Raw genomic sequence first — 19340 nt, 5'->3', positions numbered from 1 at the left:
CAGTGCTAGCTGAATTTGTAAGAAACTACCACAGACTACAGTGTATACGTTATGCCACGGACGTCTAGAGATGTGGACTGCGAATAGGAGCAAAACTTGCTTATCTCCTAAACCGTTCACTATATTCGAAATAAGCACATGGTACGACCACAAGATCGGGTTGAATAAAGGAACTTGTCCAAATTTCACCCCGAAGCTATGCTTAGAGAACGCAGGAGATATGTACAAAGTCATTTTGTAAACACTATAGAAGATTCGTATTTTCTGCATGCTCTTGTTCAGCTACATTTTAAGCTTTTGACAGCATAATTTTGAAACGAACTATTTTACAAGTATATAATATAGATATGACGTACCTTTGATTGAAGGGATCTACGTGTCTTATTTTATTCCTTTAATTAGAAAAGTGGCTCATAGTTGCTATGACCAAAAAGAGGCCGATTTGACGGGAAGCTCGCTCACCGTCCATATTTCTAGCAGTTCGTGGTTATGCTCACAGTAAGTGCGACCGAGGATGGAACAAAGGTTCGTTCGACTTCTACGAAATCCTCTAGGCTGGCATATGCTATACGTACGAACATATCAAGCGCGATGAAGACTCGGCCATTTGGCCAGTTCGCGACTTTCGTCCCCAGCCTACGTCCAAGTACTGCCGAATGGTGTCATTCCCAAGAACTGCGGACACTCCGAGAAGGTGTGACGATTGACGAGGCTGAGTTAGCAATATAGAACTGATCAGGCGACGCATCGATCTATCGAGGTTAATTCTTTATGAATTAAACCTGTTCCATTGTTCCCAGATGCGAGACGAAAATGTGAGATAATCAAACTGACCGGCCCTAGAAGGAGAAGGAGAGGACTGCCGTAAAAAAAACAAGCTCGAAGGACCTTGGCTGCATGTCGTGGGTTCGGGGCCAACTTATGCATGCATAAGACACCATTGTGATGTAATTGTAAATATTTTTTAAATAAATCATAATTCATCTCATTTGAAATCAAGGTGATGGTCGTTTCAATTAATTACAGTTCAGGTGATGTAATTGAGATATTTCAAGTACAACTTATAGTATTTGTGGCCACTTTTTGGGTGGGTCTGTGAAATATCTCAACATCTGGATGCACTACCAGCTTCATCTCATTTCCGGTGATCAATGCTGTTTACAGACTTGTTTTAAGTAAGAAATAATACCTATGATATCCCAGCTGGACTAGAGACCCTGTATGCAGGGCAGCCAGCCAAATTTGTATTGGAACAAGGAATGAGCCTTGAGGCCAAAGGGGAAAACAAAACTGTTGATTGCGAATGATGTTATTCGTATCATTGTGACACCATTTTTGTTTATTCTCTTTTTACACACAGTTTCTACATGACACTATGGCTGGTCAGTTATGGAATAATGATGCGATTTCTGTATTTCAGTCCAGCTCAGCCCTTCCCAGTGGGACTCCTTACGGACAATCTGGACCTTATTTGAAGCCTTTTAGTCCATTGAAGTCCCATCGAGTGACAATTAAATCTACAAATTGTAATTGATTATGTTGGGACTCTGACATTAGGGTATTATAGCCTTGTGGCGAAACGAAGCCCATCCTCGATGCCAGTTAATGTTATCCATAAAATCATGGGAATTGGTGTGTCGTTCCCAGCATCACTCGCCCGGTGTGATGCTTTCGATGCGGCCTGTATCAAAGACCTGACGGCATTGTGTCTCTCACGAATAAGTTGAGATTTCTCCCGCCCAACCTTGATTGGGGAACAGATTTCCCGCCATGCCATATGCCCAGTGACATGGATTGGCCTCAGCTGAACGAGAGAGTGTCTGGCCTTCCGTCCCGGCCCATGGGTGGGCCCAGCCCAAGCCACGCAATGCTTGTGTGTATTTCTCTGTGCCGTCTTTGACTCGTTCGACCTTGCTTTCCCTCATCTTCCCGCCATCATTGGCTATGTAGTGTATGCATCCATGGGCTTGTTGTGGTCCTTCACAATTTCACAGACAACACACACAGACACACAGACATCCAACCCTGATCTTGAAATACACTCACTCACTGACTTACTCGCGTTGAAAGAACGATTTAGCCTCTGGCCTGGAATGGTGGTTAGACGGATCATCAAGAGCCACCACAGCCCAAAATGGACACCACGACCCTAAAACCGGATTTCACAGTGTTTCCCGAAATGTCACTCGAAGCCCTTCATCGGGACGGACCCCGCAGAGAGAGACGACGATTTGGCACGGGTCAGTACACCTCATGGGCGTGTTTGTGTTTGTGTGTGTGTTTGTGTATGATGTATGGGCAGTCTAGTTCCCGCAATTCGGATAGGCCACCCACCATCTCATATCATATCAGCCATCAGCCACCCAATCCAATTACACAACACGTATCCACCATCCACAACAAAACCCAAATCTGGGCTAGCTCGGTGGGTTGGATGGAGTTCTTCCCACCCCACTTCCCAGCCTGTTGAGTTGAGTTGTTGAGGATGGCACCCCCGGGTAGGTCAAGACGTTTTCAGGGAGCCAAAATCAGCCGCCATTAACAACTCGACCGTTTTGGCCGGATCGGATTGACGCCCCAATAGAGTTGGAGAAAACAGTCATTGAAAACTGAAATGGTGTGGTCTAGGCTCAAACGTTGGGTAGTTCTGGGGCCAAATATGGCCCCATCCATCCGTATTAATTGTTTTATTCGGTTATGGAAACGTCTTTGGGGTTGGATCTAGCCTTAAGATTGGGTACGACCAGCCTTAATCATCTTAAACTACCTCGGCCTACTTTTAGGCACCTCGAGCACGAGTAACACCACCCTCATGGTGAATATGCACGGGAATGACAGCCCTCGGCGGAGGTCGGTCTTGGGTCCGCCCTCTTTGTTCAGCTCGTCACAGCGAAACTCGGATGCGGGCTTTGAAGGCCTGGAAGGCCTGACCAGCAGCAGCCTCGATGACATCGGCACGACCATTGCCGATTTGGATTTCTACTACGGTTTAGGTATGTTAGGCTAATGCGAAAGGTTAAGCCACATATTTCTGGCCTCCGTCTTAGCCTGTGGCCAATCAATGCCTCTTTCTTTTAGTCAAACGGCAATTGCTGCGCTATCAAAGTTGCACCACGGGGCTTTTCCCGGACAACTCGAGTGATACGACCGTGGGTTGCGTTCGATCCAGCATCTACGCCGGCATGGCCTTGTGGAGTCTGTGTCAAGCTTACAAGTGAGAGGCGGCACCTCATGAAGAGACAGCCTACACGTATCTTTCTATCTATAATCTTTCAAATACTTCAGACGCATTGATGATGACCGCGGTAAGACCTATGAATTGGGTCAAACTTGCGTGCTCTGCCTCCGAGGGATTTTGTCGTGCTGGATGCGGCAATCCAAACGGTTGGAGGCCTTCAAGTCCCAGCAAACCCCCACGCATGCCCTGCATTGCAAGTTTCATTTGAACACCGGGGAAGACATCTATGATGTGAAAGACTACGATCACTTACAAGTACGGACTGTCGCCCGCGAGAAGCTCGACCCCGGACATCCATCAGACTTATGGGGTTTCCTTCTTTGGCTTTAGATTGACGTTGTGTCGTTATACTTGCTTTTTTTGGTCCAATCCTTGTCTTCCGGTCTCCAAGTCATTTACACCATGGACGAAGTCCATTTCATTCAGAACCTGGTCTACTATGTGGAACGAGCCTATCGAACGCCGGATTTTGGCATGTGGGAGCGGGGCACCGTCTATAACAACCGAACCAGAGAAGTTAATGCCAGGTAAGTGGATGGGGAGGGGAGGTGTCTTTGAGACCTGTTTGATGAACCACATGAAATGTGGGGTTGAAGCCTGTTATTTCATCTTTTTTTTTATTCAGCTCCATTGGATTGGCCAAAGCTGCTCTGGAGGCTATCAATGGTTGCAACCTCTTTGGCGACAAAGGAGCCTCCTGGTCGGTTGTGTATGTGGATATTGACGCGCATAATCGTAATCGAAGCATCTTCGAGACCCTCCTACCCCGTGAATCGGACACAAAATTTGTGGATGCGGCCCTTTTGCCCACCATCTCGTTTCCGGGATTTGCCACTCACGACCAAGTGCTCTATGAAGCTGCAAAATTGAATGTGGTCAAGAACTTGGCCGGAACTTACGGCTTCAAGCGGTTCTCACGCGATGGTTTTGGTACGGTCCTCGAGGATCCCAATAAACGTTTTTACGAAGACGGCAAAGTTCAAGAATTCGACCATGTCGAGTGCGAATGGCCCATGTTCTTTGCGTTCATGGTCATCGATGGGGTGTTCAAGAACAACAATGCTCAGGTGGACAAATACCAAGATCTGATGCGAAAACGTTTGGCTTACAATGACAAAGGAGGTAACGAAAGCTCATACATGCTAACAAATATGAGATTTGGCTAAACGAGAACGTTATCCTCAGATCCTGTACTACCCAAGTACTTCTACGTGCCTCATTCGGCAATGGAAGATGAACGCGCCAATCCGGGGTCCCAACATCGGGTGGCCAGTAACGATGGGAGTTGCAACAACGACCTTCATATCTGGGGTCAATCCATGCTGATTATCTCGGATCTACTCACCAGCCATCTTCTGAGTGTCCATGAACTTGACCCCATTCGGCGACATCTCCCCTCGTACAGTCGGCCCAAGTTGGATAGTAGATATTCAGCATTTGAGGTGAATATTTTAAGAACATAAATATTGCCATGGCAAGCAAGTAATTAGAAAAAGGGAGAGGCATTTTCAGTACCGACGAGCCATGATATGCAGCAACATGTTTTGGTTCTTGAGTCTTAAGCGGAGATTCAATCCAGATGTCCTCTTTTCAATTTTTTTTTGTTCTTTCTTCCGATTGTTTTTACCTTAATCAGTTTGAGTCCATTTAACACTGCCATTGACATTGAACGAGAATTTTCACTCTTGAATATGCATATCGTTCAATTTTATTTTAGCGCGGAGGAGGAGGGGAAAATGTGAGTACGTTGGCATTGCCAAATTGTTGAGCAGCATCCTGTTATTTAGCGCCTATGTACCTGGTTGTTCCTGTTTCATTGTTTTTTTTTTGGCTTGGCCAGCCTCATACCGTAGGTGAAATGTCTTGGTTTATTCGTTGGGTTTGCTTGTTGTTGCTTCCATAGGTGGGCGTTAATCTTTCAATCGTTGGTTTTACAAAGTCCAATCTTCCGATGACCATTTCATTTTTCGGTCTGCTTCACTTCAATTCTACTCAGATCTAATATCAGCTTACTACGTATCACGTTGTGTGGTACTTTTAGAATGTCTCCAACCTTTGCTTGACGGGATTTGAATTCATGGTGGTGAAATATTACGGGCTTATCACGTCTTGTCCCCCTTTGCTGGCCTGTGAAATGGAAGTTAACTTGTTGTGAAATGGTTAACGATTAACGAAGGATACCATTTGGTTAATGATGCCCACCTATGGTTGTTTGATACTTGCGTGATTTCTTGGTCTTTGTCCAGATAAAGGTTACGTTACTTATTCTACCACTTGAATACCTTCCAATCTAAAGGCAGCTTCTTGATTACTCATAGATCGATCTGTGAGCATTGGCACGGGTTAACTAATATTTCAAACCTTCATTTTTTATCGATGACATTGTGCTTGGTTTCTAAGTTTCTTCATTACAACTACATTATGTCGATACATCAAAATCACATGGTAAACGTTTTTTTCTTCCGCTTTCCTCGAGTACTTGTGCGTTGGTTTGCAGTGTATCCATACGGATTATCGTAGCCCTCATTGTCTACCCTCCACACGTCATGGGGATGGATCTTGGGATGAAACAAATCATCGAGATAGATGATATCCTTCTCGGAAGGTTCTGGCTCAAATCCACTCTCATGGTGGTTGTTGCGGTCAGAGCAATACTCGGCTTCTTTGTCGTCGTGTTCCTTATCTTTTTCGCCCTGCCGTAGCTCCCCATAGTAGGAATATACGCATAGAATAGAATAGCCCCAGAACCCATGCACTAAAGCGTATGTTATAGGGAGGATGATTTTGATGGTGAGAGATCCTCCTCCAGTCCAGATCTCGTAGGTGGAACTAGCCAAACCAATGAACAAATACAGAACGGACCAAATGAGCCACGGTATTAGAAACGCACTCTTTCCCTGAAAAAAAAAGAGCCAGAAACTTCGCACTTAAAGCTGTTTATTTATTTATGTGCATAACTATAGAGATCCCATTAACGTGGAACAATGTACCTACCCGCTTAACCCCACTGAGTAATAAGATTGAGAAAATCAATGAAGTGAAACTTAAGACGAAGCTCACGAGAATCAAAGGGTATGTAACTGAAATGAAAATTTAACTTGGGCAATGAAATTTGCACAATTGGGGTAAAACATCACACTTTCTACTCACAATGCCGAAGGTGCTCATTCATGTTGTCTTTGATGTCCGACCATTCGACAATAAGTCCTATCTCTAAGAGAAGAGCCACGGTGGAACAGATCATGAATGTGATCCCGATGATGATTGCCCCATCACGAGGGGAGTAACAGCAACAGCTCCGACTGAAATGGATCATCACGACATGCTCTTGGTCCCAATTAATCAAACCCCGGTTTTATGTAATAACCACCTCATTAGCTATCACATTGTTATTGAGCTCACTTCACTCGATCTTATCTCGACGCTTGCTTTCCTAGATCTGATTGCTTATCTTGCCTTATCTAAATTTGAAGGACAGAATTCAAAAGCCTTTTAATAGGTAGTCCTGGAATGTAAATATGCAGCCGTTGTCTGTCGCACTTTTTACGTCACATTTTCGTGAATGGGCACGATGATATATCCGTTAATTGGTGGTTGATCTTTCAGTTAAAAATTGGACTTGTAATTAATTTTTGAATGGTGGATGTTTTTTCAAAATTTTTGTTCCTGTTTCCTTTCAACTGGTCAATCGATTGACAATTTTTACAAAGAAATAGCTTTGAATGCCATACTATTTTTGAAGATCTGGCCAGCTCTTTAGCGATATATCACTGTGTTTGGGTAATGGGAGCAATAACATTGAATGGTGTTACCCTCGAAAGACTAACCATACTGTATGAATCAAAACAGGAATGCACCGAAATTTTAAGATCTAAATCAGAGGGCGAACTGTACGTGGCTTCTACATCAGCCTTACGGGGCATGATTCGGTGTTATTCCAGTTTGCACACCTCCGGCATCTTACTCAATGTTGGTTCTCTTCTTCTCCTTTCCTCACAGGTGACGTCAGCTAATGACTTAGTGGTTCAAGTGGTGATGATTGCGGAATCCATGCGACTTCAAGCCGTCCTCCAAACTTATGGCATCCAAACCCAAACCCCGAGTGAGATTGAACCTGTTCAGATTTGGTCACAGTGGGAAATGGTGAAGGTCTACCAACACTTGGGACGAAATGAACACTTGAAGCTCAAAGGCAGGCCCAAGAGACCAATCGGTTCCTTGGGAACTAGCAAGGTTGGTAATCGAACAAGCTATTTTTGACTCTGGGCAGAATATCCTATTTTGTTTTTGTTTTAAGGTCTATCGATTGAGCGGCCAAACCATCTTGTGCTATCCATTGATATTCTCACATTCAGACTTCTATCTCGCCCATGATATGGCTCTTCTTACCGCTGATATCAAGTCTGAGCTACAGTTCGTGAGCCGATGTTGGCGATTGAGTGGCAGACCTACGGTGGCCATTCTTATTACTGAAAATAACATGAGGTCAAACGGAAAGTGAGTCAGCTGTGTCAATCACTTACTAACATAGTTGCCTATTTACAGGGATCCCCAATTCCCAGTCATGCTAGAGTTCTTGTCTCAACTTCGGACGGGGTCCGTGGACAATGTCAAAGTTAGACTTGGCAGACTCCAAAATCTAATCGCCACCTCATGTTTGGAACACCTTGATTTTCTGCATAACGTAGATTTGGGCACACCCTTGGACGTGGAATGTTTCAAGCAGCTTCACAATGACCATATTGGATATCAAGCTCTCACTGACATTCCCAAGCAACGGCCGATCGTCGAAGACAAGCGCGATTTCAAGGTAAAATCAATGATAAAGAATTTGAATTTTCCCACCTCTTATACCTCTGCATTGGCAATTTCAGTCGGAGTTTGAGAACTCAAGTACTAGTGATATCCTGGCTGCCCTGCTTGGCTCTTTCCACTTGTACGGATCCATTCAAATGCTAGGAATCATTCTCAAACGAGAAGGGCCCAATTTTATGGTCGGTGATATGTCAGGTAGGTGCCAGGGTATCTGAGCTTAAGGACAGGCTTTTTTCACTTTGTTAAGCGTCGAGCGAAAAAGCGATTAACCCGAAGGAAATGCCATGTGCAATCTTGCTTCTTGCTGACAGATGAGGACATTGTATTGTGACACTTTCTCGACTCGGAGGAAAGAACTTTCTGGAAAGGAAATTGTTGTTGGGCATTGTCGCGAATGAATGAGGGAGAGTTTGGTTGGCCTCAGTGCGTGGAAAAACTGCCGTAATTTCTCTTTCATTGATTTAGGATGCACCGGAAAGATGTGGTACTTTTTGTCAGCGTTGACGAGTAGTTACATTACAGGTGTGCATCAAGTACTCAAGGTTTATTTGGCACAGTAATGCTATTCTGAAGATGGAAATTGCATTTGAACTCGTACCAAACTCGCCAATGAAAAAGACGTGAAATGCGTCAATCGCATTTAACGAGGAAAAACTTCTAGAGGTGCCAGGACTACGTAGGCAAGGTCAAAGACGTAATCGTTATCTCATTCTAAAGTTGAGCTCATTTTTTATTGTAAAAATTGTATACTGTCGACTAAAATTATATTAGTTCGTTTGTACTTGAACGGTTAGGGCTTGATTTGTTCGCAACGGTTGGTACGTGAAAAAGAAGACAGATTCGCTCGATATCACGCGTATACTGGGAACTTCCAACCAACCAACCGCCCCGAGATGAAGAACTATCTCTCTGCTTTGATATTTTTCTTCACTTTCTTCTTTTGCGAAGGACATGAGTGACAACCTTGTAAAAGAGCTGATCTTTTAAAAACTTGAGATCAGATCATGGCTCTTAATTAGGTCAGTTTTTATACAATAACTCTACAAAAGAAGGCTTTTCATTTTGCTCAGATCTTTAGCAGACATTTCCTGAACAGGTTCAATAGCGAATATCCAAATAAAAAAGGTGATCTAATTTGTACTTCCTTGTGAGGGCACCATGCAACCCCATGGGCTACGTAAATATGTAATAATGAGTCTTATTTAGTCATCTCTTGTATAATGACTTTTGGTAGTCTAGCAAACATTATTTGGGAGGCTATTTCTTTTCGTCCCAGTATGATAGTCTTCGCCTGACTTAATGGGTGGCTTAATGTGTTGTCTCAACGGATATCCCGAGAGATTGTGATCGGTGATCACATCTGGCTTCCAGTTTCTCCAACATTTGAAGTCAAAATTAGTCAGTAGGAGCAAAATCATCGAAGTGTCTAATAAGTCTATGTCATCTTGCCATCTATTGTAACTAGGTTAGAAACTACTTCAAAACACTAACAGGCTCGTCACAAACGCAATATGATCGTAAACACATGATGCCGTAGCTTTGTTATTGAAGTATTAGTAAGATTCTTCCAATAGATGGAGCCATAACAAAAACAGAGCATTGACAATATTGAAATCGCTTCCACAATGGCACTTTGAACTTTGTAGCCTATTTTTTAAAAAAAAAAATTGAGTCCGCTGAACCTTTGTTATGGCCTCATGGAGGCCTTAACAAATCACTATGTTATCCACATTCATACTAAAATCAGTTAAGGATTTGGATCAACAGGCTTATTGGTAGTTTTTTCCGGTGAGTTGGTATGGTTAATATTACTAAAGGCAACAAAATCATTAAGAATTGACATGGAGATTATAACTTGGCTAGTTTTGTTTAACATTATGAAGCGATGCTTAAGTAAATTATTGAAGCACCGTTTATTTTGATAAGGTTCTCGTATGCTTTGACAATTGGAGGAACTTCACTATTCGGACCTATTGATAAACAAGTACAAGTACATGGCTCGGGTTGTGGCAGCAGTTTACGTACGTAAGTTTTCGAAATTCATCGTTTGCATAGTAAGAACAGCAATTTGCAGAAGTCTCGTGATGCCAAATTTCAATAGGCTTTGCCAGTTACTTTTCCTAACCTGTCACCACAGTAGTTTATCCCACGTGGTTTGTTGATGCACGCTGTCTTGTCTCCTAGTGAGTAATATTCTCTGGCATGGCACAAACACTTTCTCCCACTATCGATCGTTCTTTGACGCGTTCGTTTGACGGAGATTTCGATGCGCGCTATTTCGGTGCACGGCTCTGATCATGATTCGTGAACTGATTAACCCACAATTTTTCCACAACCCACATCACCTATCTATTTAAGATTTTTTTATGTAAACGCAATGAAGAATTTGATTCTAAATCTTAGGGTCACTACTTCAGTTAAAAACACGTATTGCAAGTCATTTATGCCAGTCCTATATGTGCAAAGACAGTCCTTGTTGAGTATCGATGAATCTTGTTTGTCTAAGCAAAAATACTATCTATTTCTGCTGGCTTTTACCGCCTGAAGATTGTTTATCCGTTTCTTCAAAACTTCATTCCATTCGTCGCTCATTTTGCCGTATAGAATGTCAAAATGGCCGAGACACAAGAAACTCGTAATCTTCATCGTCTTCCGTTATACCGTACACGAACGTGACCTCATCAGAGAAAGTACTTGTATGTGTGGCAAGGCAGAGGGTAACAAAGTTACAATAGAAATTTAACTTTCATCATCTCAAAAGGGTGCAATTGAAACCGCCTGAAACAGAAATAACTCTGTACTTTTCCTCTTTTCGAGTGTAAGCGGCCTTTATTCTCTCGGTTCTTTTGTAGCAACTGAGTTGAAGCTTGAAGAGTTTGGACTTAAATAGATATTGCTGGCTATCGAAACATTGAAATGGCTGACAATAACAATTATTATCCCCTCATCCTCTTATTTGAGTATGTACCACTATGCTCTTATCTATCCCCATTTCCATGGCATATGCTTATCAATGTTTCTAATCTGTTAGTAGGTTAGGACTACCATGTGTACTAAATTTCTGTCTTGTGTCGAATTCCCTTTACCACGAAAGGTAGGAATGTTGAATAATAGATAATGCCTATTTTCCATCATGACTTGCTTGAGCTAATATTGAACACTTGTAGCAATCAGTTTTATTCACTTAAAGCCAAATTGCATGTTCATGGATTCTACTTCATGGCACACGCAATTGTAAATATTTGGTACTTTTTTATCTTTTTGCAAATTATGTGCCTTATAGGGCGAATTCAGATATATTGAGGTAAATCCATGAATATTTAGCCATATCTCTAATCTGTCCATAAATATTATCCATGAATGATATTTTGGTCATCTACGTACATTTTAAACAAAGCAACTGTAACGAATTACGCCATTATATTTTTACCGAGGAATGATTGAGTTATGAATGATTTATTTTGGCCATAGGAGAGAGAACTGTAATGCGTTCCTATTACCGAGGAATGACTACAGACTAATGTTTGGAAAGGCAGAGAGAGCCAAGACATTCAAGACTAAATGCTCATGCTTAAACGTAAAAAAGCAACGGAAGTTGGTATTAACAAAAAATGTCTGTACAAGTGACATTTAGTTTTACGAAATGTTCCTTCATTGGAGGTTGTTGCCCAATTGATAAGTGCTAGTTACAAAATGCAGTGGACCTCAACTCATCGCATCTCACAGCTTTCCTTGACGTTTTCCGCCGGCGTTCCTCATAGATTAACGGTTGTCATTGGTGTCTTGAATGATATATCACGAATATCAAGATTGCATTTGGATTTAGTAGCAGACTGGACAACAGTACTTTCCAGCATGCTTGGAAGAGGCGAGCAGTCTGGTGACAAGTGAAATTACACGGACGGACGTTGTTGACAAACTCAGGCCTTAGACGTGTTGATCTGTCCAGAATTCGGCCACGGAGCAACGGTTGATAAAGTCCCTTTAAAAGTATAACCACATGAAGGAGAAGGAGGGGAAGATTTCAGGCCCGTCTCTGAAAGAAAAGTGAGTGAGGACCATTTTGCCCTATGCTGTCGATCTACTACCGATGGTGGTTGGGAGGCGTAATTGTGGAGCATCTTTGCCGTCGGAGAAGTTGTACAAGAGTTGGTGTTGGTGTTGAGGAGGAGAAGGAGTATCAGGTGGGCATGGATAGAGGCTGCCACTTCTGTATACTGCTCGTTCGTACGTACGTAGAGTACTAGTATGTTCGAGTGGTGTACATATTGAATGCCGGCAATGGATGGCACTGACGGACTGTCGTCGCTTTTCCCAAGCGGTGAGAATCAAGGAAGACTGAAAAGAAAACGAAGACGAGCCGAAGAAGAAGAAGAAAACGAGAGAAGAAGAAGAAGCTGGTGATAGCGATGATCACCTCCATGATCATGGTGAGCGGTGGAGAAGGTATCTTTAAGAAAGTGCCTACTGGTTCACGCCTTGTCCACTCTCCTCACTCGTGCAGTACCCTGGTTCAGTTGATGAGGACTTTTTCTGGCGTTCGGACTAGCGGTTCACACTTGGACAACATTTCGAGAAAATCTCCAACTCTCTCAGAGGAAGTGCTCTAGTCTGGCGAAAACATACCCGTGGAAAACATACGTCGCTTGTTTATTGCTAGGACATCTTCAGTGATATGAGATGAGCAGAGGACACTTGAATTGTGCCATGAAGAGAATCAAGATCAAAAATGTCATCGTTGTGATAGCGCAACTTGTAATTATTCATGCCCATCTTTCGGAGGCCATCCAGTGTTGGCAATGTGCTTCTGTGGACGATCGGTCTTGTCCAGACAATTCCAATATGATGGAATCCAGATCCCACGACGCCTGTATCACGTGGCGATTGGGTAATGGGACTGTGATTCTCCAGAACGTGGTCAAGTTCGATAATGAATGCAACCCGCCCAAATTGGAGTTTTGGACGAGGTTCATCAATCTGTACTATCAAAGCACTGGCGGCGAAGTCAGATGTTGCCAAACCGACGGATGCAACACGGGGGCCTTTTCCAATGATTATTTTGTCCAACCCACGTCCAATCCTGCTCAAGATCAAATCAACGGAGGAAGTCTCCCAGGACCTCCCTTGATCTTCGGATCTGTATCCTCGCCACCTTTGAACCAGTTTCAGCAACAGGTTCAGCCTACTTCCAGGCCCAACTTATTGACCCAAAACAGTTTCCAAGATCCTAACTTGGCCAACCAGCTTCAGAACTTTGGCTTCAATCAAGGCCAATTCTCCTCATCGCAACTAGCCAATGTTAACCAGCAACTGTTGACCACCCGACTCAACCAATTTCAGCAATTCCCCTTGAACCCGAATCAGCTTCAGTTTCAGCCTCAAACCCAGTCCATTTCTCAACCTCAGACTCAGCCACAAATCTTGCCTCAACAAGTATTGGCAGCCAATGCTGGATTAAACAGTAATGAGGACGAGATTAGCTTGAATGGCTTCCCACAGAATCTGGAGAGCTCAAATGGAAATTGCCAACGGTATTTTAACAAAAGAGGTGACGGCGAGTGGCTCCCCAACGTCCTGATCCCCCTGTCGTTTGATCGGGCGAGTGAGACCAAAGTGGGCGTGTTTTACACGAAGTTCACTTCCGACACCAATAACAATGATCACGTCATCATTCGTTTGGTAGGCAAAGATCGTGGAAACAACACCATGTACTCGTTCAAAGCCTATCGAGTAGGGTCTGTCTCGCTTTTCATCAGCAAGCTTGAATTCAACAGCCGGAACGAGCTGACTCAAAACGAGGATCGTAAGGAAACTGTTCAAAACGGCGTCAACATTACGACCGATCAATATGCCGGGTTTTGGTTTACCCTTAAAGGCGAAGAGCTTACTTTTGGACAGATCGGAAGTCAATTGATCGACCCGATTCTCACGTGGAATGACACTCTTCGAGAAGGACCTCGGGATGTTCAGTACTTTTCTCTGACCACTGACCAAGCTACGGCCTCTTTTGGAGTCAATTGCGATGTCCCAGACCTTCATTTCGAAGATACTTGCGTCACCGATCAGGATTGCGATCGTTACCCCAACACTGTGTGTACCAATGTTCCAGTCAACGAGGGCCTTGACCCAGGGACTCGATCCATACCGTTTTCAGAATGGGAACCCCGAGATACTCTCCTGAAGTCTTGTTTCTGTATGGAGGGACACGTGCGAATTCCCGGATCGGATGGATGCTATGACCCCATTCGACAAGTTGTCACCCTCAGCGATGCTTGCTTTGCCAATTACCATTGCAATGACTTGCCCAACACGCAGTGTACCTTCGACGACAATGTACCCAAATTCAACAAATCCTGCCAATGTATTCCAGGAAACAAACCATTTGAGCGGGATCCTCGAACCGGACTCGTTGAAGGCTGTGCTCCTCTCACCGATGCTGACCGAGCCTCGGTTCTGGGTTGTGCTCGTCGGTTCACCATCGAGGATGAGTTTGCTTGGGTCCCCGACAATCTCCAACCTATGGATCGGAACAGTAACTTGGGCGTCGATATGTCTGTCGTGTTCATCAAATTCGACAAAAAACGCGGCACTGGACGTGGAGGCGACGTGGCCATTATTAGGTTGTTGGATGAGCTAAAGAGTAGTCGGAAAATGTACACCATCAAGTTCAACCGAAACGGAAAAATAAGCATCTCGGAGAGCTTGCGACAACGGAGCTTCTTCTTTGAGAACGAGCGTGACAACTCTCGGATAGAGATCGAAGACCTGGAAGTCTTGAATCGAATGCAGTTGGATTATGTTGGCTTCTGGATCCAATATCGCTTTGAAGAAGGACGAGGAGGTACGCTAAGTGTGGGCCTAAATGGAGCTCCATTCCAACGGGAGTACTCTCTACTTCACTGGACAGACACGGAAGCCAATGCCATCCGGAGGTTGAGTTACATTGGATTTAGCGGCTCGGATGATAGCACGATCCATTACGGTATAAACTGCGTCCTGCTTGATACGCCCATAGGGGTTGGAAACTCCAATCCGTTTGTTCAAGTGAGCCCGAATACTGTTCAAAACCAAGCTGTAAACCAATTTGGCCAGTCCTTGGGCCAATTTCCGGGAGCTCAAATTGGTTCAAATCTGAATGCAAACAACTTGAACCAAGTTAACCCGGGTGTCCAAAACTTACCCGCCATCACTCCCGGAGTGTCATTCAACCAGCAACAACAACTTCAACAACAGCAACAGTTCCAGCAGCAGCTTCAACAGCAACAATTGCAGCTTCGCCAACAACAACAATTACAGCAGCAGCAATTACAACAACAGCAGCAGTTGCAGCAACAACAAATCATTCTTGGCCAATCTCAAATAATTTCACCTAACAGGCAGCAGCAACAAAATCAATTTTCAAACCGCCAACCTAACTTTGGGCAATCTTCCGTTAATGCTCAGAATATTGCTCCTCTTGGAACTCAATTGGGGGTTTCAAATCAATTCGCCTCCAACAATCAGTTCCAATCCCCCCTTGGAAAATCTGTGGAGAGTATTTCAGATTTCAGCCCGGCTGAGCCCACCCAACCAACTGAGGTTATAGAACCGGTCCTCCGGAACCAATACTTGACCAAGCTGAAGCGGTTGCTTCCGACCATTTTTGAGAACTTCAAGCCAGGGGAGGAGGATAAGGAATTACTGACTGAAGATGATAACGCAAATGACTTCGTGGACAACCAAGACTACATGTACGAAGATGCGAGCACCATCAATGCAGAGATTGCCTCGCCATTGCCCACATCAGCCTCGTCCGTTCCATCCATCAACGATCAAGGACTCTAAATAACTCTTATCGCCAAAGTATTACACAAAAAGTCAGTATTCCAGTTTCTTGAGACAATCGAGAATAGCCACCTTCCTCCCTTCTTATATCCTTCAATCCTTAAGGCAAATAACATTTCATGGCTATTTAATTGTGATTTATTTATGCAAATGATGCAGCTTGGTGGTGATTTTTACGCGTTTATTAACTAGTGAATAAATCTTAAGAAATATTTGAAACGTCTCGTTATGTCCAAATTTGTTATTTGGGTTATCGCTTAACAGCAAAGAAATACGTTCAAGGCGGATTTAAATCCTAGGATATTCAAAAGACAGCTTGGCGTCTACGTGATGATCGTTGCAACCGCAAATTAAGACAAAATAATTTTCCCCTCAGTGACCCATCGCCTGGATATTCTCAATAGAAAGGCCGGATCAGTTCGCAATTGGGCAGCAGTTCGGTACTCTTCCTCACTCTTGGGTCAAATGGCAGACAGTATCACCCCATTTGTCACTCAAATCCTGGCCAACGGGAAGCAGGTACGTTGTTAGGATTGTTCCACCATTTCATTTTAAATTTCAAAAGGTGGTAATGTGTCTCTATAAAAGAGTGTGCGCGTGTCTAACTCTCTTTCTCTCTGCCTTGTTTCACAAAACCCTTCAGGTCACTGTGGGAACAATTGGCGAGGATTTCACTTTGTTCTCGAAGCCCCTCACGCCGGATGAGATCAAGATTGCCATTTATACTAAAGTGCAACCATATAACGTCATAGCGGCGGTTCTGCAGCAAGAGCTGATTGTGTATTGTGGAAAGTTGATTGTCACCAACCCGGAGCTCTTTGCCGGGATTCTCAAAGTCAGAATGGGGTATGAAAGACGAAGAGAAATTGTGAATTCTCATCTAGCTTGATTTTGTTTTATGAAAGGTCATACTTTCAAACCCATTTGCTCTCTTTTTCCCTGCCTTTACGTAGCTGGGTCCTTTTGGCGCTAGATTTATATCGATCCATGATTGAAAGATCACCCGAACCTATCGAGAATTGCAGTCCGAGTTCGCTCCGACGTCTTCTTCGAATGGTTTTGGAGGAAAGTAAGAAATACCAGCTCACTTTCAAGAAGCATCTCCGACCCCAGGAAGAGCCCTCTGATTCGCCATCCAAGTAAGCCAGTCATTATTTTTGTTAAATTTGATCCAGTGCTAACGAATGAATTTGTTCTCGGGTACCTTTTCGCTCCAGGTCCCCTCCATGCATGACCATCTTTCAAATTCGTCAAATCAACGGATGTCTCACACGAGTCCCGGAACGGTTCTACTCCAACTTGTGGGATGTACTCAGTCGCTCTCCGGGAGGATTCATCATAGGGCATGTTCTCATTCCCCAACAGCCAACTCTCACCAACATGAAAAGGTACGAAACTGACACATGACCAGACTGGTACTCGGCTCCATGTCTGGATATCAGAACGCTAAAAAGGACGATTTGCGTCAGAGGAGAGAAGGGGGCTACTTTGGTTTTTTTTAGCGACGTCTCTTCAGAAGTAGTTTATCAAATTGAATGATTTTCCCACTGGATAGTAATTGGAGCTATTTTGGTTGATAAAGTGCGTTGTACTTAGATGGCTGCGTATGTTGTGTGGTTGCTCTGGATGGAAGAATTCAGTGAATAGAGATTGTCGCTCTCTCCGAATACGTTCTTAATAACCATGGTTCTGTTCTGTTTCCCACTCTCCCGCTTTCAGGACGGACTTTAGCTTTGCTCACCTAATCGAAACCGCTTTGAACACGTTTCGTCAACCCGAGTACAAACAATTGGTCGTAGAATTATTCTGCGTCCTGACCGCCTTCTTGCGACGGAATCCCGAGATCGAATATGTGGGAAAGTTTTGCACGGACACCCTCATCTCCGAGGCGATTGAGATGTTCAAAAAGGTAAGTTTGGTGTGCTTTTTACGAGCACTTTTGGCTCTTGATCGTGATCAGCGGTCGTACGCGGTCAGATTCGGTCAAAAATGCATTGCGAATGGAACAATGCCCAGCGGTGTTCAGGAGTTAGTCCATGAGAGAGATGTTGTAACTTTCTCAAGCATTTGAAAACCGATTTGGGAATTCCCCGTGGCCAGTGTGCGGCATGCTGTAATGTGTGTTTTCTTCACTTAAAGGACCAGGACATTCCCGTTGACGAGACGATGATATTCTTCAATGCGCCAGTGGTGACCACTTCGGGCTATTTAGCGCGAGCCATTGTTAACAACGTCCTAAGAGGATCCATTCTGACCCAATCTAGGCTTAATGTACCGGATCACAGCTGCCCGGTCCAATAAACGTTGTCCAATGGACCTACGTGTATAACTTGAGCCTCGTTTTAAGTGATGATGAAAAAAAGAAATATCGAAATGAACTTTCCAACACATGTCATCTGCTCTTTGTCTTGGTGGATTTTCATTTTCATGCTTTAAAGGAGAGCTCAAGAGCTTATTTGGATACTTAATGCCTTGCTCGGTTTCTCTCTCTCTCTCTCTCTCTCTCTGCTCTTTGGCACTCTCTCGTAAGATTTGTAGTCAATCACCCTTCTTAGCCACCATTTGGCCGTAATCATGGCGATTCGTTTCTTGTTGTTGCCTTTTGTCCCCTGTTTTCTTAGCAATCTTCAAGCTCAGACCTGCAACTTTAAACGAGATCAGGCCAGATGGAAACCTTTCCTCAGAAACGACACAAATCACCCAAGGAATGGCCCACGATATTTTCCCCACTCTATTTGTTTTATGGAAGAAGCATTCGGAAAGAGCTAAAAGATGGACAGATAGATACGAGTAGAGCTATTTCCTCGGCGGCGAGAACGACAGTTGTAAAATGTCATTCGTGATTAGCTGGGAAAGTAGATGCTATCAAGTATCATCTCATAATGGATAAGTGAATATTTACTGAGAGTCCCCGGATCTTGCCATATTGAGCATCCCAACCGACCCACAGGGTGCCCATCGACGAAATCGTTAACGAGCAAATCGAGGTTTCGTGTTCTGACAACGTCCCATTTTCCCCTACATTTCTTATCCCGAAGCTGAACGAGTGAAACATCATATCTTCAATGGACTCTTCAATTCAATCTTCATTTATCGTCATATCGTCAATCGTCAAAATCCTCGAAGTTCCTTTTCAGCGTTTCGGGATTCTTTTGGGTCACCCTGTCAGAGGAATTAGTCATTTCCTCCGGGTTGATGGGATGGTGGGTATCGATTTCATTGCCAGATTTGAGAGCCAATGTCCTTTTCCACTTGCCTAAGCAAACTCAAATGTCAATCATGGCAAACATTGTTGTCAGCGAGAATCTCAAAATGAGTCGCTCAAAATGGGGAAAAGACGATAGGCGACGTTTGAGTGTGGGATGGCATACCCCATTGTCCAAACCCTCGAGTATGTAAAAATATTGACTTTTTAAACTCCCCCATCCGATAAACAACAATTACTCGGCCACTAACTCATGCT

General features: G+C 43.8%; 3 protein-coding genes across 5 annotated transcripts; 2 read left to right on the top strand and 1 right to left on the bottom strand.

Moving 5' to 3' along the window:
- Nucleotides 1-1397: 1397 nt before the first annotated feature.
- LOC131885425 (probable phosphorylase b kinase regulatory subunit beta) lies at nt 1398-18272 on the top strand. Of its 3 annotated transcripts, none has more exons than XM_059233456.1 (18): nt 1398-2240; nt 2784-2993; nt 3079-3214; nt 3286-3493; nt 3569-3765; nt 3864-4360; nt 4424-4680; nt 4956-4976; nt 7238-7471; nt 7536-7723; nt 7784-8048; nt 8113-8248; nt 16254-16396; nt 16521-16723; nt 16831-17016; nt 17095-17265; nt 17597-17786; nt 18017-18272. In XM_059233456.1, the coding sequence occupies exons 1-18, from the start codon at nt 2135-2137 to the stop codon at nt 18176-18178; spliced, it is 3510 nt and encodes a 1169-aa protein (XP_059089439.1). In that variant the 5' UTR covers nt 1398-2134; the 3' UTR covers nt 18179-18272. The 3 variants fall into 3 exon arrangements, with proteins under 3 accessions (XP_059089439.1, XP_059089440.1, XP_059089441.1); XM_059233458.1 differs by lacking the exon at nt 1398-2240 and adding an exon at nt 2313-2498; XM_059233457.1 differs by lacking the exon at nt 4956-4976.
- LOC131885446 (uncharacterized) lies at nt 5627-6617 on the bottom strand. Its single transcript, XM_059233498.1, has 3 exons — nt 6389-6617; nt 6233-6318; nt 5627-6135 (listed from the first exon to the last, which is right to left on the bottom strand). Exons 1-3 carry the CDS (start codon nt 6552-6554, stop codon nt 5677-5679), a joined length of 711 nt encoding a protein of 236 aa, XP_059089481.1. The 5' UTR covers nt 6555-6617; the 3' UTR covers nt 5627-5676.
- LOC131885426 (uncharacterized) lies at nt 11105-16217 on the top strand. Its single transcript, XM_059233459.1, has one exon. The coding sequence runs from the start codon at nt 12734-12736 to the stop codon at nt 15875-15877; it is 3144 nt and encodes a 1047-aa protein (XP_059089442.1). The 5' UTR covers nt 11105-12733; the 3' UTR covers nt 15878-16217.
- Nucleotides 18273-19340: the final 1068 nt, after the last annotated feature.

The sequence above is a fragment of the Tigriopus californicus genome, chromosome 8 (assembly GCF_007210705.1).
Source record: "Tigriopus californicus strain San Diego chromosome 8, Tcal_SD_v2.1, whole genome shotgun sequence".
Taxonomy (NCBI): domain Eukaryota; kingdom Metazoa; phylum Arthropoda; class Copepoda; order Harpacticoida; family Harpacticidae; genus Tigriopus; species Tigriopus californicus.
The sequence above is the reverse complement of the archived record's forward strand: the minus strand, read 5'-3'. Positions and strand labels throughout refer to the sequence as shown.